The 23,412-nt window shown below is 56.0% G+C and overlaps 1 protein-coding gene across 3 annotated transcripts in view; it reads left to right on the top strand.

Moving 5' to 3' along the window:
• DTX2 (deltex E3 ubiquitin ligase 2) overlaps positions 1 to 23,412 on the top strand; it is a 36,177-nt gene that overhangs the window by 5,103 nt on the left and 7,662 nt on the right. For 2 of the 3 annotated variants that reach the window (XM_059414644.1, XM_059414645.1), the window contains exons 3-6: positions 8,843 to 9,199; positions 11,190 to 11,826; positions 18,215 to 18,315; positions 22,839 to 22,979. In XM_059414644.1, the coding sequence (XP_059270627.1) occupies positions 8,932 to 9,199; positions 11,190 to 11,826; positions 18,215 to 18,315; positions 22,839 to 22,979 (1,147 nt within the window). In that variant the 5' untranslated portion in view covers positions 8,843 to 8,931. Of the gene's footprint in view, positions 1 to 8,842; positions 9,200 to 11,189; positions 11,827 to 18,214; positions 18,316 to 22,838; positions 22,980 to 23,412 lie in introns of those variants that run through there. The other variant, XM_059414646.1, reaches the window with a different exon arrangement.

The raw sequence follows: 23,412 nt of genomic DNA, 5'->3' as shown, positions 1-23,412 counted from the left end.
TCCTAGTGGAGGGCCAGTAGACACTTGGGTTCAGATGTTACATGGACATTGGTTGTTAGAAGAGCCCCCTTCTGGGGTGCCTGGGTGGCTCAGTGGGTTAAAGCCTCTGCCTTCAGGTCAGGTCATGATCCCAGGGTCCTGGGATCGAGCCCTGCAAGTCTCTGCTCAGCAGGGAGCCTGCTTCCCACCACTACCCCCCCCCCCGCCCCCACCTGCCCCTCTGCCTACTTGTGATCTCTGTCAAATAAATAAATAAAATCTTAAAAAAAAAAAAGTGCCCCCTTCTGCCTGTGGGCAGGAGTGGGTGTAGGAAAGATTTCACAGGGTGGAGAACCTCAAGCAGTAGCTCCTCCTAAGTTGCTGGAAAAAGACGTGTCTGTAGAGGGAGAGGCACTTTCCTACTTTTTGACGGAGAAGTGGAGTCAGAGAAGTATTTGTCTCAGAGAGTAGGTCCAGGATGGTGGCATCGTGGTGATGGGTGTCGGGGGAGCTGTAGACTAACCAGTTAGTTTGCACATCGTCCATGGACGGTCTCCCACTCTCGGGGTAGAGTTGCATAGTTGCCTCAGACACCCAGTGCTCTGCGAAAGCCTGGAACCCGTCCTCTTTCGGCCTGTAGGGAAAAGCTTGCTGACCACTGTCTCAGGGCATCATGGTAACTGGTAACCTGACCAGTGTGTTCCAGCCACCACAGTGGTTCAACTGGCTGTTGCTGGAGGGGTAAGGTGTCTAGGTCAGCACTGCAAATGTTGCCAGTTTTTCTGCTTTCCAGAAGCTGGAAATTTGGATTTTTTTTTTTTTAATGGTGACTATTCCAATTTTTAAACAACAGCTCACTTTCAAAAAACAAAAAAACCTGGAAACTGTGTTGGCGAGGAAAAACCTATCCGGCAGGCCGACGTGTCCAGCATCAGCGTACCCGTTCTGTCTTGGTGTGGACTCTGGAAACAGATTTGGGTTGCCTTAGGCCTGTGGATTCTTGGGCAGGTTGCTTATCTTCTCTTGCCTCCCGTCCTCATCTGTAGAGTCAAGCGAAGACCGGTGCCTGGGACCACAGGGCTTGAGCAAGAACCCGTGTAAGGTGCTCAGCGTGTGGTGCCTTGTAAGCCCTTGGTTGGTGGCCATTGCTGTAACTCCTGCCACTGCTTCCACGGCTCCCCCATTTTGAACCCCTGGGGAGGTCTGGGGCCCAGGGTTCTGTCCTGAAAAGCTGCTAGTGGTCACCTCGCTCCTAGCAGAGAAAGATCAGCATAGTGGTTCTTGTGCTGGTGGAGGAGGTTGGCTCCAGGGAATTGAAGGTTGCTAGGGCCTGCCCCCTGGCCACCCTTGATGGCTTGATTTTTATGTATTTATTTATTTAGTGACAGCAGGGGGAGGGGCAGAGGGAGAGAGAAAATCCCAAAAAAGCACCCCCCACCCCCGCTTCGGCACAGAGCCTGAGGTTGGGCATGATCTCACAACCCTGAGATCATGACCTGAGCTGAAATCAACCGACTGAGCCAGCCAGGTGCCCCACCTGTTGGCTTTCTGAGCCCTGTTTGGAAGGTTCTGCTCTGACCTGCCCCTGGAGGGCTCAGGCAGGAACCCACTAGAAGAGGAGTTGTCCCTTCCTGTCCTGCAGCCCCGTGTGTAAGGGACAGATCAGTATTCCCGTCCTTCCGTCTCTCAGAAACCTGGTGTGCTCTGGGTGGCACCAGCCTGAGCCATCTGTTTGAGACAAAAGCCCCTTCTGCGGTGCCTGCCTGTTGCGGTAGTTCAGGGACGTGGATCGTCTGTTTTATGCCTTTGCTTGGAACTCAGAGATGGGGATGTGTCCTGGCAAAGAGGTGCCGTGGTACTTCGTGGAGGTGTGCTTGCGAAACTGCCCTGGGGTCGTTAGCAGCTGTCAGAGTAATGGTGCTAAGTCACGGTGGTGGCGTGGGGGGTTGGTTTATATTTATGGTGTTTTAAAAGTGCTGGGCAGGGGCACCTGGGTGGCTCAGTGGGTTAAGCCTCTGCCTTCAGCTCGGGTCATGGTCTCGGGGTCCTGAGATCGAGCCCCGCCATTGGGCTCTCTGCTCAGTGGGGAGCCTGCATCCCCACCCCCACCCCCTCTCTCTGCCTCTCTGCCTACTTGTGATCTCTCTCTCTGTCAAATAAATAAATAAAATGTTAAAAAAAAAAAGTGCTGGGCATTTGAGAGATATGTTGCTCGTAACGGAAGTAATACTTTCCCACTTTAGAAAATGTGAAGTGCTCAGGTAGGTAAGAAAGTCAATCCAGAGGCCTTCTACGGTTCCTCTTGTTGACAGACAGCCGGTGTAAACACTTCAGTGGGTTTCCGTGGAATTTCCTGTACGCTTCTCTTACCTGGTCAAAATATGACAAATATCTTTATGCCAGAGGTTTTCTACAATCTCCTTAGATAGAGTACAGGGTCAAAGCAAGTGAACATTTTTTTTTTTTTAAAGATTTTATTTATTTATTTATTTGGTAGACAGAGATCACAAGTAGGCAGAGAGGCAGGCAGAGAGAGAGGAGGAAGCAGGCTCCCCATTGAGCAGAGAGCCCCATGTGGGGCTCGATCCCAGGACCCCGAGATCACGACCTGAGCCGAAGGCAGAGGCTTAACCCACTGAGCCACCCAGGCGCCCCGCAAGTGAACATTTCTAAACCACTCCATACATATTAGCACACTTTCCTGGAAAGGGTTTATGCTTCCCAGGGGTGGGAGGACTCTGTGTAGTCCGGCAGGTACCAAATTGTTGAAATTAAGCTTTTTTTAAAAAAAATTTTAAACTATTTTGATAGCCAAAAAAAATAATGTCCCATTGTTATAAATTTGCATTAAAAGCAACATTTCTAGTCAGGTAGGACATTTCTTAGCCGTGTTTGTGTGCAGGAGTGGCCTCTCCCGGGTCAGTGGGAAGGCTTCCTGCCAGGGCCCCGGGTGGCTGGCTGAGCTGTCCCGAGGTCTTGGAAGGTCATTCTCCTCGTGTCAGCTGGTGGGTGTGGAGTTTCAGGCCGAGCTTCTTGGAAAGGCCCTGAAGGAGAGGCGGCTTAGGAAATAGGCCGCTGGCTTCCCGTCCGTGCTCCCCAGAACTCTTCCGTTCTGCAGGAGAGCATCCTGGGCCGCTAGAGAAGTGGGCGTGGAGGCCATTTCTGTGTCCAGAGCATACCGCATTCTTGCATTTTACATATCAGTGGGCCGCTTGCCATCCCATTTGCAAATAGATTCCCAGTGCTCATCAGACTCTGGGGAAAACCCATCCAGCCGCCTGAGTAGGAAGCTGATTGTCCCAAAGTCACCAAGGGTGGGGCGCGCTTGTCTGTGCGTGGCTTCTGACCGCCATCTCCATCTCCCCTTGGGACAGTGGAGGCTGGGGGCCGGCCACCGTGTCTGAGTGGATGGGAAGGTGAACCACTGAGCCCAGGCATGCATGAAGCCAGTACATATTTCGGTGGGCTTTGGAGGAATGGAATGGGGTCCTCACATGTTGGCAAGGTGATGATCACTCAGCCTGAGCACTGCCTTAAAAAGCATACTTGGGGCGCACCTGGGTGGCTCAGCCTTTAAGCGCTGCCCTCAGCTCAGGTCGCGCATGATCCCAAGGTCCTGGGATCGAGCCCCGCATCAGGCTCCCTGCTCAATGGGGGCCTGCTTCTCCCTCTGCCCACTCCCCCTGCTTGTATTCTCTCCTTCACTGTCTCTCTCTGTCAAATAAATAAATAAAATCTTTTTTTTTTTTTTTAAAGATTTTATTTATTTATTTGACAGAGAGAAATCACAAGTAGTCGGAGAGGCAGGCAGAGATAGAGAGAGAAGCAGGCTCCCTGCTGAGCAGAGAGCCCGATGTGGGACTCGATCCCAGGACCCTGAGATCATGACCTGAGCCGAAGGCAGCGGCCCAACCCACTGAGCCACCCAGGCGCCCCAATAAATAAAATCTTTAAAAGAACCCAAAACCCCCACACTCGGAGCCCGCTTCCCAAAGGCCGCAGCCATTGTGGGATCCACTTGTGTGATTTCCCCACCTGGAGGCCCACAGTTAGGCAGGGTGATTTTCGTTAAGATTCTCGTGTCAGCTCAGTTTTTGTTCTAAAGCTCTTCTAAATCCTCTGTGGATAGGAAGACTCTGGGACACATGTAACTTTTTTCTTTTGTGTGACAGTGCGTCTGCGGTAGGACAGCCGCAGTCGGCTGTGCCTCAGCGTGGCGCCCGTGGACAGGATTTGCAGCTAAATTCGGCAAGACAATGTGAAGGAAAGCAAGAAGATTTTTCTCATGGTCAAAGTTGTTGATATTTTTTAAAAAAGTAACTTTGGTGGGGTGCCTGTGTGGCTCAGTGGGTCAGAGCCTCTGCTTTCGGCTCAGGTCATGATCTTAGGGTCCTGAGATCTAGCCCCGCATCGGGCTCTCTGCTCAGCAGGGAGCCTGCTTCCTCCTCTCTCCCTCTGCCTGCCTCTCTGCCTACTTGTGATCTCTGTCTGTCAAATAAATAAATAAAATCTTTAAAAAAGTAACTTTGGGTTCATCCTAAAAAGTAATATGACCATTGTGGAACATTTACAGGTACACAAAGGGGTCACACCAAACCAAACCATAATTCCTTCACTCCTGTTAACATTTTAGAGTTGTTCCTTCCAGCCTTTATTTATTTATTTAAAAGATTTTCTCTCTTTCTCTTTTCTTTCTTTGACACAGAGAGAGTGAGTGTACAAGCAGGGGGAGCAGCAGAGGAAGAGGGAGAAGCAGGCTCCCCCACTGAGCAGGGAGCCTGACATGGGGTTTGATCCCAGGACCCCCGCGGAGCCAAAGATGCTTAACTGACTGAACCACCCAGGCACACCTTTTCTTTTCCTCTTTTTTTTTTTAAGATTTTATTTATTTATTTGACAGAGCACACGCTGGGGGAGCAGCGGGCAGAGGGAGAAGCAGGCTCCCTGCCCAGGAAGCTCTGTGTAAGGCTTGGTCCCAGGATCCTGGGACTTGGCCGCTGTCCCCTGTGTGCCCGAAGGCAGATGCTTAACTGATGGAGCTCCCCAGGTGCCCCTAGCCTTTTTTCTTTCTTTCTTTCTTTTTTTTTTTTTTTAACTTAATTTTATTTATTTGACACAGAGAGAGTGAGCACGTGCACACAAGTAGGCAGAGTAGCAGGTAGAGGGAGAAGCAGGCTCCCTGCTGAACAAGGAACCCAATGTGGGCCTAGATCCCAGAACCCTGGGATCATGACCAGAGCTGAAGGCAGTCACTTAACCAACTGAGCCATCCAGGCGTCCCCTTCTTTCTTTTCTTTTCTTTTCTTTTTTTTTTTTTTTTTTAAGTTTATTTTTAATAATCTCTACCCCCAGTGTAAGGCTCAAGCACATGACCCCGAGACCAGGAGTCGCACGCCCTTCTGACTGAACCAGCCAGGTGCCTCAGTTCTTTATTTCTTTTGGCCTCAGTTCTCTCCCTTATAAAATGGGGGACACACCCTACCTTCAAGGGCATTTGAGGGATGAGAGAGCCTGGAGGACCAGAGTGCCCCACAGTAGGTGCCCAGTAAACGACACACCTTCTTGGCCAACAGTGGAGCGGGTGCTTTTCTGTGTCCTGTATTTCGTGTTTGTCGTGTGCATTATCCTAGGTCCGTAAGCCTTTTATAAACATCTTTGAGGACTCCTATTCCATCATTAGGTTATACTGTAAGTTCTTTAAGAAGTCCCTTATTGTAGGTGTTTAGTTCCAGATGGAGGTTTTTTTTTCTATGGCCAATTATAGTAATTATTATTTTCATAATTAAGGACACCCTCAATAGCCCCTGTCATTAAGAGCCGAAACAAATTAGGTTTTTGAAGTACAGCTTCACGATGGCTGAGGTGGTTATAGGGAGCAGGCACCTCGACACGGCCCTTGTGTGCCTGTAATTGCCGAGTTCAAGTGGAAAACCGGTGGGCGTTGCCGGGCCTCACTTCAAATGTGCCCCAGGCCCCTGGGAGTAGAAGGTTCTCCTCTGTTTTGTCCGCTGGTGTTTCAGACCGTTGGGGATATTGGGCATTTGAAGAGCTGAAGCCCCAGCTTCGGGTCAGCCCTAGCTCTGCCCTCGGGGAGTTTTTGTTCCAGTGGGGAGACAGACACCGAAACCAATAAATGTAGTCCTTCGTGTTGGGATAAGTGCAACAGGCCTGGAAGACGCCCAGGGTGGGGTGGGGGTGGGGGTTGGAGTCGTAGCTTTTCTGGTAAGGGTGTGGGTCAGAGGGCTCAGGAGAGGGAGTTGCTGCGGCTGAGTCTGGAAGATGGGCACATTCACTTGGGTTCCTTGGTGGAGAGAGGACCAGAGTCTGGACACATGTAGCACCAGGATGAACAGATGGGGAGGCGGTGGGCAGTGGCTTCGAATGTTCTGGAACTTGCTAGAATTAGGCTGGGCCTTAGGCTGGACCTAAGGAGGAGGCCGTGGTCTGATGGGGGACAGCAGCAGTTTGCCATGTCCTCTTCCTCTCGGGTCTCCAGTACCCCAGCAGTGCCTGGGTGAGGCTGGGCCCTCGGTGTGTGTCGGCCGGGCGCATTCATGGGAACCTCAGCTGCTGTTCTAGCCGGTGTCTCTCAGGCTGTCTGGCAGAGTTCTGCGCGTTGGTTCATCTGGGGATGTGCGGACATGCTGGAACATACCACGTGTGCCGATACACACGCGGCCCCCGCTGCCTGAGAGATGAGTGATGCCTGCGAGGAGGTGCCAGGAGGAAAGTCCGGGCTCGGGATTAATGGGCTTTGAAACCAGGCCTGTGATTTGTACCTGGATGTGGTTACAGAGACTTCTAATTGCAGTCACAGAACTAATAAGCCAGCCCGCCCGCGGGCATCCCAGGTCTGATCCTCCTGAGTGGGAGGTGTGCTTTCGTTGGAGCAGTCGGCCGCCCGGGCACCCGCAGGTGTGCTCCAGAGTTCTCGCAGGCCTGACTCATCCAACGCCCGCGTTCTCGTGCTCAGTGCTGCCCCGGGCCACGGCTCCTCCCTCAGACTTGAAGGGCGGGGTTGGAGGTCCTGGAGTGGGGGGTGGGGTGGCAGGGAAAGGGAGGAAGACAGGCTTGGCTGCTCCGCCGTGTGCCGGGGCTGTGCTGGGTGCTTTGTATAGAGCTGGTGGAACACCAGTGAGAAGCACTGAGAACAGATGTTGGTGTCCTCATTTTCAGGGGGCAGAAAGCAGACTGGGTGAGCTTAGGTACCTTCGTTCAAGATGATACAGGGAGTAGAGTAAGCCAGTGCCTGTTCATTCTCACGCACTGCTCAGATCTGCCTTCCGTGTGGGGCAGGTGTCTTGGGCCTTCTCGAAACCTTGGTAGTACAGTGCCATCTCAGGGACAGCAGCAAAGGCCCAGGGTCCCAGCCTTGTTACCAGCTGTGTAAGAAGTCACTGCCACTCCCTGGGCCTCAGTTTCCTCATCTGCAAAATGGGGAGACAGTTCAGTGTCTGTGAGGGGTTTGTGTAGAAATCAGAGCAGATGCTGTGACTGGAAACCCTGGGCTCTGTGGGCTGGGGGGGATCGTGCTGTAACAGTTGACGGTGCTCAGGACTTCAGACGGAGTCTCCTCTGTCCTGCCTCCTCCTGTACATGGAGCCCGAGGTAGAGATGAGCTGAGCTTTCCTGTCCAGAAAGTGGGCATTGGAGCTGGGCTGATCTGGTTTGCTCTCTGTTGTCGCTTAGCTGTATTTGTGTGCCCTTCAATAGGACCTTGACCTCTTTTTGAGCCTTGTCACAGAGCGAAAGTACCACTTTGTCTGCCTGTTAGGCATACACAGACAAGTATATTTGGCATTTGTCACTAAATCGGTCCTGCTCCCCTGGTACTCTGGGGCCTGCCGCAGTACCGTGTAGCACTCTTTTCCTAACAGCTGCGGGCTACTTCCCACTTAGCAGTGTTTTGAACTAATATGTATACAACACTTAGGACAAAGCCTCTGCCGGGGCTGGTAGTAAGGCTGTGCACAAGGCAGACTCCCGGCTTGCTGCTCTCTGGAGAGGCAGTAAGATCTGGAACGTCATCCTACCTGTGCGTGTCTGTAGGCATCAGAGTTCTGGTCGGTGCTGCAAGGGAGAAGCTTACATGATGGGCGGCCAGGGAAAGCCCTGAACCACGCAGCCTGGGCCTCAAGGCTGAGTAGGCTTGACAAGGGCAGAGGATGGGCTGAGGTGTCCAGGACAGGAGCATCTCCAGAGATGGATGCAAACCCTCTGGCCTGACCGGTGGCCATGAGGCCCAGACTGGGGTGCAGAGAGGCCAGGCTTTAGCATCTGTGAGATTGTAATGTTTAGCTAGGGTACCCTTTGTGGCTAATGATGCCTCCCGGGACAGCCTGGAGCCCTGAGCAGAGCTAGGACCGGGGTACTTTGAGTCCCAGCTCTGTGGCTGACCCTCTAGGTATCCCCGAGCCCTCCCCTCCCCAGTTCTGTCATGTCTGTAGCATAGCAGCTCTCTCCCAAACACACCTGCTTCGGACACAGTAGAGTCTCCACTGCACAGCGGAAGTGAGGGGTGGCCACGGCCTCAGCGCTCGAGGGATTTGGGCTTACTCATGAAAACACAGGAGAAAAGGATCCACTCGGTAGTTAGGTCAGAGGGAAATGACTGGTAAAAAGTAGCTGGCTGGGGATTAGCATCCAGAATTCACTCCACTGGATCTCCCTGGAGGTTTGAAGCGGCAGGAAGAATGCTTCATTGACTGAATTCTTCCTCGCTGCCAGAGCAAAGAGCCGGGATCAGGTCCTCGACTCAGTGTTCTTAAGGTATTGGGGGAAAAGTAGGATTTTATTGCCCCTGCGCTAAGGCCGACTCTCGGGGGACGCTGTGTGTGTTGGTAACTGTTTGTCCTTTTTACAGGTCTTCCGGAAGCACTGGGCGATGACCCCGAGACTCCAGCCCAGAGTGGTCTGAAACCGTTTGGGAAAGCAGAGGGAGTCCTGGGGAAGATGGCCATGGCCCCAAGCCCTTCCCTGGCTCAGGTGTGCGCCAGCCCCGTGGCGGTGGCTGTGTGGGAATGGCAGGACGGGCTGGGCACCTGGCACCCGTACAGTGCCGCCGTCTGCAGCTACATCGAGCAGCAGTTCGTCCAGCAGAAAGGCCAGCGCTTTGGGGTGGGGAGCCTGGCCCACAGCATCCCCCTGGGCCAAGCCGACCCCTCGCTGGCCCCTTACATCATTGACCTCCCCAGCTGGACCCAGTTCCGCCAGGACACTGGTAAGACACTTCCCACTTCTAGTACGCGTCCGAGTGCCCGTGGTGGGGTTATACATAGGAGTGACTCTCACAGCTTCGTCCTATCCCTGAAACGCGTCGGCTTGGGAGGCAGGTGCTGTGAATGGTACAGGCGCAGCGCGGAGAAGGTACTTCTCAGTAGGGAGTGCCTTGAGAGCACCGCACAGGGGCCCTCCTGGACCCCCGTCTTGTTTCCCAAACCCAGAAGGCCTGCTTCCACCGGCAGAGATCCGAGGGTCTCGCCACAGGCCGGCATGGATGTGGGATGCTAGTAAGCAGGGCCCAGGAACGAGTCCTGCCGCCGCTGCACGTGTCTGTGTGACCTGGTTACACGGGTTACTGCACTCGCCCGTGCGCTCATGGGTGGGCTTTTTGTGTTTTGGTCCATATTCAGAGATTGGAACCACTAACTTCCCCCTAGAGCTGTGCCCTGTCCCTCTAACCCAGCGGTTCTCAACTGGAGGTGATTTTGTGCCCCAGGACACTTGACAGTGTTTGGAGACATTTTTGATGGTTCCACATGTGGGGCAGGGAGCCACTGGAACTTGCTCTACCTCTGATTGGTAGAGGCCAGGGATGTTGCAAAGACGCATAGGACTAGCCCCTTGCCAAAGAAGTCTTGGCCCAGGATGTCAGTGGTGCTGGGACTGAGAAATGCCACTCAGATCCCTGTGCCAGGGTCCTCGGGCTAAGGCTTCCAGTCAGCTGGGTGCAGAGGGAGGTCTCTGCTTTCCGGGTGTTTGCAGTCCACTGAGCCAAGGCAGCAAGCAAGATGCATCGTGTGGAAATTGTGCATTGCATGTGGTCTCAGTGGGTGTCAGTCAGGGAATGGAGCCATGAAGTGTTGGGAGAGATCAGAGTTTGAACTCAGGTGGCCGGATCACCAGGAAAGAATGAAGACAGGCCCAAGGAAAGGGCAGGTTGTCCCTTGAAGGGACTTTGGCTTTTGTGCTGAAAGGGGGAGCCCTGGGAAGATTTGGGCAGAGGAGTGCCCTGGTCTGATTTGGAGGTGAAGAGTATCCTTCCGGCTGCCATGTAGGCAAGGCAGGGGTGGGGGGTGTGGCGGGGAGAGGTCAGGAGACCAGTGGAAGCGAATTGTAGTGGTCATCTTTCGGCAAGTGCTGTTGGAAGCATGGCCCAAGTTCATTTTCTTCTTTTCCTGTGTGATCTTCGGGTTCGGCTTATTAATAGCATATAAGCCAACCACAGGGTGTTTCCTGATAGTTGCTACTTGAGAAATCAGAGGGAATGGGACATCCATGGAAGGGACTTATGTAACCATGAATAATGAGTTTTATAAAGTTTTAGAGACCTAAGAAATACTCACGGCCTAATACAAGGAAACAGCCCGAAAAGATTTCAGAGTGGTCGTCAGTTCCCTAAGTGTCTTTGCAGAGGACACCAGATGGCAGGAAGTGCGCGGCCTCATAAGCCGTGTGGTTGGCTGGTCTTGATCACTGGATTACGGACGGTTTAATTTTGTTTTTGTTTTTGTTCCAGTTTTTTTTTTTTTTTAAGTGGGGCTGCATATTTTTCATCACTAGAAATATTTTTGAAAAACCCTGGAGTCTGAGCCGTAGCTGTACTTTGACCCAAGTTCCCAGCATCCCCGACTCCTGCTGAGGAACACAGGCCCCGTTCTGCCACTAGAGCCCTGTGGGCCCAGTTTTTTTTTTCTTCTTCTTCTTCTTTTTTTTTTTTTTTTAGATTTTATTTATTTGAGAGTGCGTTTGAGTGAGCACAAGCTTGGGGGGAGGGACGGAGGGAGAGGGAGAAGCAGACTCCCCGCTGAGCAGGGAGTCCAATGTGGGTCTCGATCCCAGGACCCTCCCTGAGATCATGACCTGAGCTGAAGGCAGTGGCTTAATCCACTGAGCCACCCAAGCGCCCTAGGAAGAGAATTTTTAAATGCCTTCTGTTTTGGGGGGGCTAGCAGGTTCGCATTTCATGTATCCTTCTCCTTTTCGAACAGGCACCATGCGGGCCGTGCGGAGGCACCTGTTCCCCCAGCATTCGGCCCCTGGCCGGGGCATCGTCTGGGAGTGGTTGAGTGACGATGGCTCCTGGACGGCTTACGAAGCCAGTGTGTGTGACTTCCTGGAGCAGCAGGTGGCCAAGGGCAACCAGCTTGTGGACTTGGCTCCCCTGGGGTACAACTACACCGTCAACTACGCCACCCACACGCAGACCAACAAGACTTCAAGCTTCTGCCGCAGTGTGCGGCGCCAGGCGGGAGCCCCGTACCCAGTGACCACCATCATCGCTCCGCCAGGCCACACGGCAGTCGCCTGCTCTTGCCATCAGTGCCTCAATGGTGGTGGAACCGGCCCGGTGTCAGGCCGCTACCGCCACTCCATGACCAACCTCCCCGCGTACCCTGTCCCCCAGCCCCCCCACAGGACCGCCATCGTCTTTGGGGCCCACCAGGCCTTTGCCCCTTACAACAAGCCCTCACTCTCTGGGGCTAGGTCTGCACCCCGGCTGAACACCACCAACCCCTGGGGTGGGGTGCCACCCTCCCTGGGGAGCCAGCCCCTCTACCGCTCCAGCCTCTCCCACCTGGCACCGCAGCACCAGCCCCCAGGACTGTCCGCGGCCGGTGGAGCCAGGTATCGTGTCGTGGAGGGTCAGCTTGTCCACCTGCGCGCCTTGTCGGCAGGCTTGGGTTTCTGCTTTTATTCTGCTGGGAAGACGCGCCCACGTACCTGCAGGCCTGGGCCCTGCCTCCTGGCTTGTCCCTGCGGTGGCTTCTGGTGCCTAGGGGCCGGCCGTCCACAGCCCTGCCTTGCACAGAGCCTGCCTGAGCTCCGGTGCCTGAGTGCCGGCGGCTGCCTCGTGGGTCTCATTCGCTCAGCGGAGTCCGGGCTGACACAGAGCCTTGGGGCTGCACCCGCGGGCCGCATAGCTCTGCCGTGGGCCTGAGGACGTTTCGTTGACTCCTCTGTGCCGGGCACCCAGGACGCAGATGTGGAGGGTGCAGTCCCTGCCCGCTTGGCCCGGGGAAGGCTGGGAGCCCAGTTCGGTGCTTCACGGTCACTTGAGCGGAGAGCAGCGTGGCGGGGGTGTGGCGGGCGGCCGCGGGTGGCTTGCACGCTGGTGCGGTCAGCCCTGTGTCCCGTGGAGCTCTCTGCGCCTGCAGGGGGACGGTGAAAAGAGCCCCACCAGGACCGGAGGCACCGAACAGTCAGGGGAGCCCTGGGGTGGCCAGTGGGGTCTTGCTCCTGGGGTGGCGGGAGACCTGTCGCCTCACAGGGAGCGTCGTCAGGGCGCGTGATTGAAGGCGCTGGGCTTAGGGGACATTCCAGGACAGCTGAGCGTTCGCCGGGAGGGTGAGGGGGCTGGTTTCTGAGAGGGTGACTGGTGACTGGACTTGGGGCCTGTCCCGGGCCTGTGGCTGCTCTGCCTCGCCCCCCTGTTGGGTGGGGCTGATGTGGGCCTCTGGCATCTTGGAAAGCTGGGTTTCAGAGGACTCTGCTGGCTTCTATACGACATGGCGACACCGCCGTTCACTGAGCGCGTGTAGCTGGGCTGTGTGAGTGACGGCAGTAATCCTCGCAAAGGCCATCTGTCCCAAGCTTCCCGGGGAGCACACCAAGGCTGGCAGGGCCCCCAGCAAGTGGCAGAGCCGGGATTCAACCCAGGGCGCAGAGCAGGCCATGAGGGACCCACGAATATCTCGAAGCTCTCTTAAAGGCGGGGTGAGAGATAGGCAGAGGCGTCCGGAGAGAGGGTGTGGTGGAGTCTGTAGACTGGAGGGTGTGGGCCAGGCTGTCATCCTGGGCATCTGCTGCTCGAGGGCATATGGACCAGAGGTCTCTCTGGGAACGGGGTGACCAGAACTTTCGCTTGGCCTCCTCCCTGGATTTTCACATAGGCGTTAGCAAGCAGGGCTCTGTGCTGTCTCAGTCCTACCCGGCGTCCCGTGAGGCCCCTCCTCCAGGATGCTGGCCAGAAGCCTTCAGAGAAAAGCATGCTCTCTGAAGCAGGGCTAGAGCTGCTTCTGCTAGGTCAGTTTTGCTGGGCCTGCTGGGGCTCCTTAAGTTCTTACACATTCTTTTTGAGGGACATTTCTAGACAGTTCCAGAGCTAGGATTCTGGGATCAAGCCAGGTGACTTAATTCATGGGCTTCGTTGCTTTCTGCTCCCATCAGTCCCCCCGATACTTCCCTGGCGTCCCCTCTCCCCCGCCTGAGGGCCCAGGAGACTGCCAGAGTGGGGCCTCCTGGTACCAGCCAGGCAAGTTCCAGAGGGGAAGGTGGCTGGGCCAGACGGCCTTACCTCTGCTTCTGGGCCGTGCGTGTTGCTACTTGCCCTGCCGGCCTTGGTTGTCAGCCAGGAAGGGAACCAGGCCAGCTGGCTCTGTTAGTTGAAACCATCTCAAAGGGGGCCTGCCTCATGAGGTGGGTGTTATCTTTCTCCTCCAGCTTTTCAGGAGCTGGGAGAGGCACCGTTCACTCGCCTGGGCCTATCCCTCCCTGTTTGGAAAAACAGGGTTTCCCCATGTCTTAGTTGTAGGCTGGCCCTCTTCTGTGAACCCCTTTCTGATGGGTGTTGGAGAGCCGGGGCGGGGGCGCTGCTAAATGAATCCTGTCCTCTTGACCCAGCAGAGCCAGGAGAACCAAAATGCTTCACCCCTTGGTCTCCGTAGGGGCCTTGGTATAGTTCTCTAGGCTGAGTGAACATCCGCCAAGTTAGGTGGAAATCTCCCAGGGGGCAGCAGGGCTGGTGGCACCGTGGGCTGGGGAAGCCTCGGAAGCAGCCGTATTTACTGGCAGCCACCGGAAAGGACATGCGAGAGTGAGCGAGAGCAAAATCTGTGGAGCCCATGTGGTTTTTATTTGGGAAGCCGTGAGGTTTCAGATCGCTTCTTGCTCAACCTGGGTAAAACCTTGGCTGTCGGACTTCTCTGTGGCCGGCGAAGCTTTCAGAGTAGGCAGTAATGCGCTGAGCTGCCGGGTTTGAGAAAATTTCCTGGTAGCTGAACTTGATCCCTTTAAGCACCAGAACTTGTGTGTTAACGATGTTGGACAGAAAACTTTCCAAATGTGTCATGCGTGGTCTTCTTTAGTAGAGGGTGTGGTGGCTTAACGTTTTGATGGCTGGAGGTGATGATCGAGCCTGGCTGTCTGTTGCGGCTTTGGTGTGGCTAGGCCTGGGGAGGCGTGACCCCGCCCTGAGTGGCCCTAGGATATGGCTCTCCCAGTTTGCTTCCATCTGCTCCGTTTTTGCTGCTGCTGTTCTTCCAGAAGCGTTCCCTCCTGCTGTCCGCCTGGCTTGCAGGCTCGGAGTGCCAGGGCGAGGGGGCTTGAGGGGTGCCGACTGGCCGTAGGCCCTTGGGTCAGCTCTGTTCCCTTGCCATGTCTCTCCTTTCCCCTCCTAAGTAACATGAAGGATTCGGGCTGGGAAGTCTGAAGTGCCTCTTGCTCTAGTATTACGGTTTTCGGGATTTCTGTGGGGGGTGCCTGGCGGACCTTCGGCTTTCCAGTATATCCCCTTAACTGCTCTGAGAACAGGGTAACCGTGGACATTGGTCTTGGGCTGCAGATTAAGCCTCACAACCACCCTGAGGACCTTTTGGAATTATTCTCGTCTTGCAGATAGAGAATTTGAAGCCCAGCAAGGGATCTCCACCTGGCCAAGGGCACGCAGCTCGGAGCAGAGGGGGCGCTGGAAGGGGTGGGGGGAGCTCCAGATTGCACATCTAGGGCTCCTTATAGGGTACCTGCCGGCAGGGCTTGCTTGCTGGTGCTGGCTCGCTGGCCCGTGCGGAGCTGGTGGGAGGCATTGCGTTTCCTTGCTCCAGCCTTCCGCCTCTGCCCCTTGCCTGGGACTGCTACGTGCTGCCTCCGTAGAACACTGAGGTCCTCATGTCTCATGTCCTGAGCGCCATTCGGAAGCTCCTAGAGATAGTCCCAGACAGGAAAGCCAGGTTGGGCCTAGTAGATAGACCCACGAACAGGGGAGGCTGCAACTGGAAGGTATTCTCGGAGAAGGGCACTCCATGGGGTAAATAATGCCCATGTTGGGGAACATTCTGGTCGTCTGGGCCCTTTGAGGATGGTGGAGGGGGATCGGTGACATCTGAGGTTCTGTCCATCCTGAGAGTCCCCATCTTGGGAACTGCTGTGTCCTTTTACTGCTCTCATGACTGCAGGGAAGCATCTGGGGGAGGTACTGGGATGAGGGATGGGGAAGTGGCAACAGTGTGAGACCCACAGACCTTAGTCACAGTTCCTGGCCCCAGTTCCAGGGTGAGCTTCCCAGTGGGAGCCTTAATGCCTGTCTGCTTTCTGCTCCAGTTCTTGGTGGTGGAACCTAAGGCCTTCTCCTTCAGATATGTGCCTCTCCCCCAGCAAAGGAGGACCCCGCTTCTGGGACCCCCTCTGGACCAGCAATGAGTAACCCACTAACGTGGGGGAGTTGTCGAGCCAGGCTTCGGCTTTCCGGCTCCCTGGCTGAGGGCTCAAGCTCCGTGTCCCCTGCAGAGCTGGCTTGGGAGATGGAGGATGCCTGGAGGGTCTCTGTCATCTGCGGCTCCTTCACTTTTCCAGAACCTGAGAATTGGAAAGACTGTCAGAGATGATCCACTGACCTTTTTTTTTTTTTTTTTAAAGATTTTTATTTATTTATTTGACAGATGGAGATCACAAGTAGGGGCAGAGAGGCAGGCAGAGAGAGAGGAGGAAGCAGGCTCCCCAACGAGCAGAGAGCCCCATGCGGGGCTCGATCCTAGGACCTTGAGATCATGACCTGAGCCAAAGGCAGAGGCTTCAGCCCACTGAGCCACTCAGGCGCCCCCTACTGACCTTTACAAAACCAAAGGGGGGGGGACGGGCTGGGGGGGGGGGGGTGGGGTTTGCTCCAAATTAGATGGTTTAGTGGGGCCAGAAGCTTCACTGGTGCAGGTGTTCTGCACGCCCGGCTTTTCTGCGGCATTATCAGAGCTCTGCAGAGTCAGGTCTTTTGTTTTCTTGGGCTTGAGAATAGCTGAGGAGGGCAGGAAGCCCTGATCTGGGCAGTGCCACACAGGTGATTCTCTTCTGGGAGAACAATCCAGAATTGAAAACAAAACAACCTCTACTCAAACAAATATGGGAGTGCCTGCTCTGCTCTCAGCCCTGTGCCACTGTTGGGGGGGGGCGCGGGGAGCTGCCAGCTGCCTTTGGCTCAGGTCATGAACTTACACCAGCTGCGTGTAAGGTTCTGGTTTGGATCACATCTGGCCAGCTCCATGTCATTTCCACCGGCAGGACCTGCGTCCCCTGGGCTGGTGGTGGGGAAGGATCTGGGGCAGCTTCCAGAAGCGCTCACTGTAGACCAGGCAGGTTGTTGGTTTGCTGGCGGCTGCGAGGGCAGCACAGCAGATCGGAGCTGTCCATCATTTCCCGAGCACCATCCTGGCTCCAGGCTAGGCCAGTGGGACAGAGGAAAGCAGCCCAGCTCTGTCCTTGGGGAGTTCCAGTGTAGGGACTGCGAGAAAGGGTTTCATAAACCTTCTCATGGCGCCATCTTTAACGTGGGCAGGGATGGACCAGAAGACACAGGAACTGGGGTGGCAGGTTGGTGGCGGAGGGGTTGTTTGCCAGGCATCTCAGGCGGTCTAAACCAACCATTCTCCAGTGGGGGGTGCTCCCCCCAAACCACAGTGGCGTAGATTCATTATCACTTGAAAAATATAATGGCTTAAAACCAAATGAATGACCCAAATATACTTATGGGAAGCAAGATCCTCATTTAAAAAAAAAAACAAAAAACTGAATTTTTTTTTAAAGATTTTATTTATTATTTGAGAGAGAGAGAGAGAGAGAGCATGAGAGTGGGGGAGGGTCAGAGGGAGAAGCAGACCCCCTGCTGAGCAAGAAGCAAGACTCGATGCTGGGACTCCAGGATCGTAACCTGAGCAGAAGACAGTCGCTTAATCAACTGAGCCCCCCAGATGTCCCCAAACCCTTTAATTTTGAACTAATTTTAGATGTACAGAAAAGTTACAAAAATAGTTCAGCAAGTTCGCATCACTCCCTTCCTCGACTTATCTTGTAAAGCCAGACAGTTGCCATCCGGGGGATGTTACTGTTAACCAAGACTTTTCTCGATTCTTGCCTTGTTTGTCCACTGCTGCTCCCCGTTCTGTCCCGGGATCCTGTGGGATCCCGCCTCACCCAGCTGTCCTCTCTCCTCCCCACCCTCCCTTCAGTAGGAGTTCCGCTGTCGTTATCGCCCGTGACCTTGACCCTTCTGAAGAGCTACTTTGTCGAATGTACCTCAGTTTGGGCCTGTTTGGTTGCTTTCTCATGCTTGAGGTTATGTCGTGTGGCAGGAACCCCAAAAGAGGTGTTACGTCCTCAGAGCGCTGTTTCTTGGGGTTGCTGATGCTGATTGGTCATATTACTGGGGATACAAGTCTGGAGTACACGTTAGAGTGGTTTCTGCTGGATTTCCCCTCTCCAGGTACCATAGAGCCCTCATTCTGACAAAGCTAGCGAGCTCAAAATTCTTTTAGGATTGTCTTCAGAGTTTGAGTTGCCCCCAAAAAACCACTTTTTTGACAGTTAAGGCTTCCTTCTTGATCGCAGGGTTCTTTCCCGTCACAGTTCCGGCCCCGCCCGCCGATGCTCTCCCTGCCAGGGCTCCGTCCCCCTCTCCGCCTGGCTTGGAGTTTGACTCTCCCGACTTGATTGTGGCCGTGGCCGTGACCGTGACCGTGGGCCAGGCTCTGGGCTTCACATCCTCAGTGTTCAGCTTTTCTAGGTTAATTGGAGTCGGAGAGCGGTGAACTTCACATTTCTTTGCTCCTCTTTCTAGGTATCACGGTCTTTCATTAAAAACAAAAAACCCCTTAAAAAACCGGAAGTCCTCGCTCACACAGCGGCGGCCGCGTGGAGTGAAGCTGGAAAGGGTCCCCGGCAGCACCAGTGTACTCGCACGTCGGGCTGGCTCTGGCTCTTGTTTCCGCTAAGTTGGCTCCTACATTCAGCTTTGTTCTCTCTTCTCCCGAAGTGCCTCCCTCCCCGGTGGTCCTGTGAGCAGCCCTGGGAGCGTCCCCGCCTCGGTGCCTGTGCAGATGTCGAAGCCCAGCCGGGTCCAGCAAGCCCTCGCAGGTAGGCACCCTGCTGGGTCCTGGGTTCCAGAACAGGTTGTGTCTGAAGGGGCAAGACACGGAGGCGGTGGGAGAATCTGCGGGCAGGGGAGGAGACTGTGGGACGGGCGTCTGGTTACCCTCTCCGTTCTCACGGAAAGCCACAGAGGCTCCCGGGGCGGGCCGGTGCCTCTTTTCCGCGATGGCATGTCCTCAGTGAGTGAGCCTGTCTCTCGGGGGGCGACCTGCCTATTGACAGTGGGTCCCCTGGTGTGGACCTTTCCCCATCTTTGAAATTTCCACGTCATTTGATTTATTTTTTTCATAAAGATTTTGTTTATTTGGCAAAGGGCAGGAGAGAGCAAGCGAGCGAGCACAAGCAGGGGGAGCAGCAGAGGGAGAAGTAGGCTCCCCACTGAGCAGGGAGCCCGATGCTGGGCTGGATCCCAGGACCCCGGCATCATGACGTGAGCCAAAGGCAGACGCTTAACTGACTGAGCCACCGAGGCGCCCCCTTTGTCACTTTAATTATGGTTCACGTCACTTGTCTGTACTGAAATGCTTTATCCTTTTCCCTGAAGGGGCCCGCTGGGGAACTCAGCTGTTTTGGCTGGAGTTCTGCTTCGAATAAGTGACTTTGTGTCCACGTAAATCTTTTGTTAACCAGATGCTTTTGAACTGTTTTTAAAATTCCTTTTATAGGTTAGGGAGTTACTGAAAGTTACTTTTTAATAAGTGGGAAAAGCCAGGTGTCATAGAAGGGAGTGTAGCAAGGTTGCAGCAGGGGACTGAGCTAACCCGAGTCTGTGTGTTGAGTGAGTCACTGTGGTAGCGCAGGGGGTTCAAGGGGACAGGCCTGGGGCAGGGAAACCCGTACAGAGTGTGACTTCATGGCTCAGGGGAGCCAGCCAGGGTCTGACCGCAGGCCTCGGCAGTGGTGGAGGTAAGAGCTTCTGACTTGGTGAGCAGGTGGGTCTCGAGAGAGGAGGAGTAGATTGAGGCCCGGTGTGCGGCTGTCGATGTTCCTGAGGCACTCAGGAGGGGCTTTGCATGTATCTTCCTGCATTTCTTCCCAGTAGCAGCTCTTCGAGGTAGGAACTTTCATTCCCATTTTATACCTGAGGAAACTGAGCCTCAGAGAGTTCCAGAAACTTCTCATGATCAACTGACCAGCCCTTGGCGGAGGTGGGACTCAGCCCCAGGCATTCCGGGCCCCAGAACCTGGGTGGTCAGCAGTGTCACACTGTGTCGCTTCCCAGCCCGGTGGGAACATGGGGAGGGGCAGGGTTGCTGCTAGGTTGTAGCGGGGCCGGGTCGTGGGGGCAGTGGGCGTTTGGATGTGCAGCTCAGAAGAGCCTTCTCGGGTGTGTTGGGGTGGCCTCTGCCCTCTTGGGGTGGGTGTGTGAGCTCACAGGGACTGGGTGGGATGCCGGGAGGGGCCCTGGAGGCAGATGGAGGGACCAGTCATGGGGGTGGTAGGAGCCAGGAGAGGAGAGTGAGGCCCTCCAGACCCTTCTTCAGCCGCTCAGCCATCAGCCCTCTGCTGGGGCAGAGAGCGGTGAGCAGAGATGTGGTGACTGCAGAGTTCCTGCCCAGTTAGGTCTTCCTGTGGGCTTCTGTGTGGGGTGGTGATCACTGGAGAGAGGCTGTGGGTGACCAGGCGTGGCGGGCACGTGGCTGAGCTCCATTCAGCTCTGTAATTGCTGAGGCTTAAATACAGACGCTATAAAAATCTTCCTAAACGCAGCTCAAAAGCGGTCCGGGATGGAGTAGCACTCGTTCCCTTTCCTCTGCTCCCGAGGCTGAGGACCTCTTAGCCTGCATCCCAGGGTGTCCTCCATGTCCCCTGTCCCCTTGGCTCATATATCAATCCTGGAGGTAGGTGGGTCTTTTAACTTCCATTTTATTCCCTGGGGAAACAGACTTCGGAGATTGGGGAGCAGGGTCCCGGCCAGCAAGGAGTGGAGATCGGAGCCCGTGGCCAGATGCCGCCTTCTCTTAACACAGGCTCTGCCTTGGACCTCTTGGTGGGAGCCTGAGGTGCCAGGGAAGGAGACATCCCGAGCCAGCCCAGGAAGTAGTGTCTGGAGAATGTCTTCTTTCCCTGAGCCGCCATGAGGGATTTGTGGATTCGGGAATACTCAGGCTGCCATGAGGTGGATGGGGAGGGTTTTGCGGGTGGGTTTACAAACCAGGGGTGACGCTCTGGAGGGACTGGGTACCCTTCTGTGCGGGCGGAGGACGGTCACAGAGGAGCCGCCTCCAGGTCAGGCCAGCAGGGCCTCGGGTGACAGCCTCTCTGGCTGCGGCCTGGCCCAGCCCTGTCCTTGGAGTGTCTGCGTTTCTTGCTGCCACAGCCTGCCCGAGGCCAGGCAGCCAGGGCCGAGTGGAGCTGGGAGGCAGCTCTGTAAGACCGGTCAGAGGCTGGGCGTGGGCCAACTCCCGGCGTCCGAAAGGATGTGTTCGCACATCTGGCCGCCGCGGGGGCTGCTTTCTCTGGGGGTCCAGCGGATAAGTGGGACCCTCTCAAGACAGCTGTGGCTGTGCAGGCTGCTATAGTTATTTGGGGATGTTGGGATTTGGGGGGTGGCTGTCCCTAAGCCCTGCTGTTGGGAAGACGTGACAGCCCGCTCTTAGCGTTCCCACCCAGCTCCTGTCCGTTTGGTGCTGTTTTTGTGGAGTGTGGGTGTTGGGGGGATTCTCACACTTGCTCCCAGGAAGGCAGACCTGCAGAGCAGGGGCCCCTGCTCTGCAGGCTTCTCCGTTAAGATTTCTGTGTCTGGGACTGGAACTCGGGGGTGGGCCCTGCCCTGACGAGGGCGGAAGCCTTGTTCGTGCTGGCCTCACCGAGGCCACTCGGCAGCACTCGGGGTTATGTGGGTTCCCCAGCAGACGGATTCTGTGCCCCTGCTGTGACCGGGCCCTGCCCTCGGTGCTCAGCGCGGGGAGGACAGCTGTCACGACACCCATATGCGAGTCCTTTCCGGGAGTAAGAAAGCTAACCAGGGTAAAGGACACAGGCGGAGGGGAGGTGGCCCTTCCAGGTGGGGTGATCAGGGAAGGGCTGCCTCCTAGCTCACGCGTGGGGAGAGGTCTGGCGGAAGTGGAGCAGAGAGTGTTGGGGGAGGAGGTCACGGTCAGGGCAAAGGCCAAGGGTTCAGCTAAAGCAAGCATTGCTCCTGTGCCCTCCATCGCTGTGCCCCCGGCCCTCTTCCCGCGCCTGCTTGTCCTGCGGGCTGCCTGACGTTTAGTTCAGACCCCCTGCTGAGCTCAGAGCAAGCAACATGGAGACGCTGGTGGCATTGCGTGGCCCGATGAGCAGGTGCTGGCGTGCAGCCTTGCTCTTCTGGTGGGTGCTTTGGGGTCTGCTGCGAGTGGCTGCCACAGTGCGCCCCGCTCCGCTGTGCTGCCCAGGCTGCTGGCTGGCCTCTGCTTCTGTCCCTGACTGGGCATGTTCGCCACTTGGAGTCTTTGCTCTTAGAGGCCATGGGGGCAGGTCTCCCCTTACCCGCCTGCATCACCTCCAGAGTGGACGGCGCCATCTGCCTGGCCCACCCAGGGTCCCCACTTCCTGCCCCAGGCTGCCCTCGGGACCCAGAGCCCGAGCCTGATTCTGAGTGCTCGAAAAGGCTCCCTCAGCCGGTGGCGGAGGTGTCACTGAGCAAGACGGACGGCGGGGAGATTGCACAGCGAGGCAGGCCGAGGGTATGGCAGGAGCTGCGGCTCCTGTGGGAGACCGTGCTGTGTTGCAGGGAGCACCAGGGCCTCGGAGAGTGCTAAGGGAGTGGCAGGCGGTGAGGGTCCGCCTAGGGTGTGTGTGAAACAGCAGGCTGAGGAGTGAGCCCCCCCCCCTGTGTGCCCACGGTGCTGCCCTCCAGGACAGAGCAGGCTGTTTGAGTCTGGACTGAGGGCGGAGACGGGAGTGGCAGCCCAAGACCTTTGCTGCTCCAGAGGAGCAGCCGCAGAGGCCACGGGGAGGCCTGTCGGGGAGCAGGCCCAAGGCCAGCATTCCTGCTCACCCACCCTAGCAATGGCACCAGAAGCATCTAGAAGGGCCAGATGGAAAGCAGATAGTACCCCATTGGAGGGAGGGTGACCAGGAGCCCAGAGGGCATGGCCAGGGGGAGCACCGGGGAGGACTGAGCACGAGACTCTGTCTGTGTCTCCGTAGCTTGCCCGAGTCCTTCCACGTCACCCCTTTGCTCTCCTAGCACCTGGCGCCGGCAGCTTCCGCCTGGAATGGCATCGTGGCCCGCTGAAGCAGAAGGCCTCGCCCCGCCCCCTTCCCCGCACGGCAGTGTGGGCCAGCTGGTGGCTCGGACAGACCCCTGTGGGGATCTGATGAGCCGGGCATTTCCCTGGTTCCTGGCCTGGGGCTTTGGTGCCTCGAGCCTCGAGCGACCGATTCCTCGGGAAGATCCGTGGGTCCTGCTGGCCGTTCACGGTGCCACCTGGACTCAGCCGGGGTTTGTGGACATCACGTGCCGAATGACTCCTTCTAACGTTTCTCCCTTCTCTGCATGTCTGATCTCGCACCCCGTGTAGGCATGACGAGTATTCTGCTGTCAGCCATTGGACTCCCTGTGTGTCTTAGCCGCGCACCCCAGCCCGCCAGCCCTCCCGCCTCCTGTCTGGCCTCTAAAAGTCACAGCTCAGTTAAGAGATTGAGGAAAATGCCCATGAAAGGTAGTTCCCGCTCACAAGTGCTCTCTGGCCTCTGCTAAGCCTCCGAGTCTTGCTGCCTCTGACTCTCCTGCATCAATCGCTCTTCTCTGACCCCCACGGCCCTTCTCTGCTTCCTTTACCCCAGGGGAGGGCCTCAGTGGCCCTTCTGCCTGCCTTCGGCGCGGAGGTGGGCCCTGGAAGCCACTTTCCCTGGAAAACCCAGAGTTCAGCTCCTGTTTTCTGGCACAGCTGGAGTGTGAGGGGCCTGTTGTTGAGGACTCTGTGACCGTATAAACACAAGCGTGGGCTGAGGCCAGCTCGGGATGGGGGTGACTGTCCCTCTCAGCAGGGCCAGCATGCATCTCAGGAAGGCGCCCCGGACCTGTCTGGCCACCACGAAGGGCTACTTTGGAGGGGTCCCGCAGTGGCGCTGCCCAGCCCATCACATGGCTGG

Source organism: Mustela nigripes, chromosome 11, assembly GCF_022355385.1.
Source record: "Mustela nigripes isolate SB6536 chromosome 11, MUSNIG.SB6536, whole genome shotgun sequence".
NCBI lineage: Eukaryota > Metazoa > Chordata > Mammalia > Carnivora > Mustelidae > Mustela > Mustela nigripes.
Note: the sequence above shows the minus strand (reverse complement) of the source record. Positions and strands in the feature narration are given on the sequence as shown.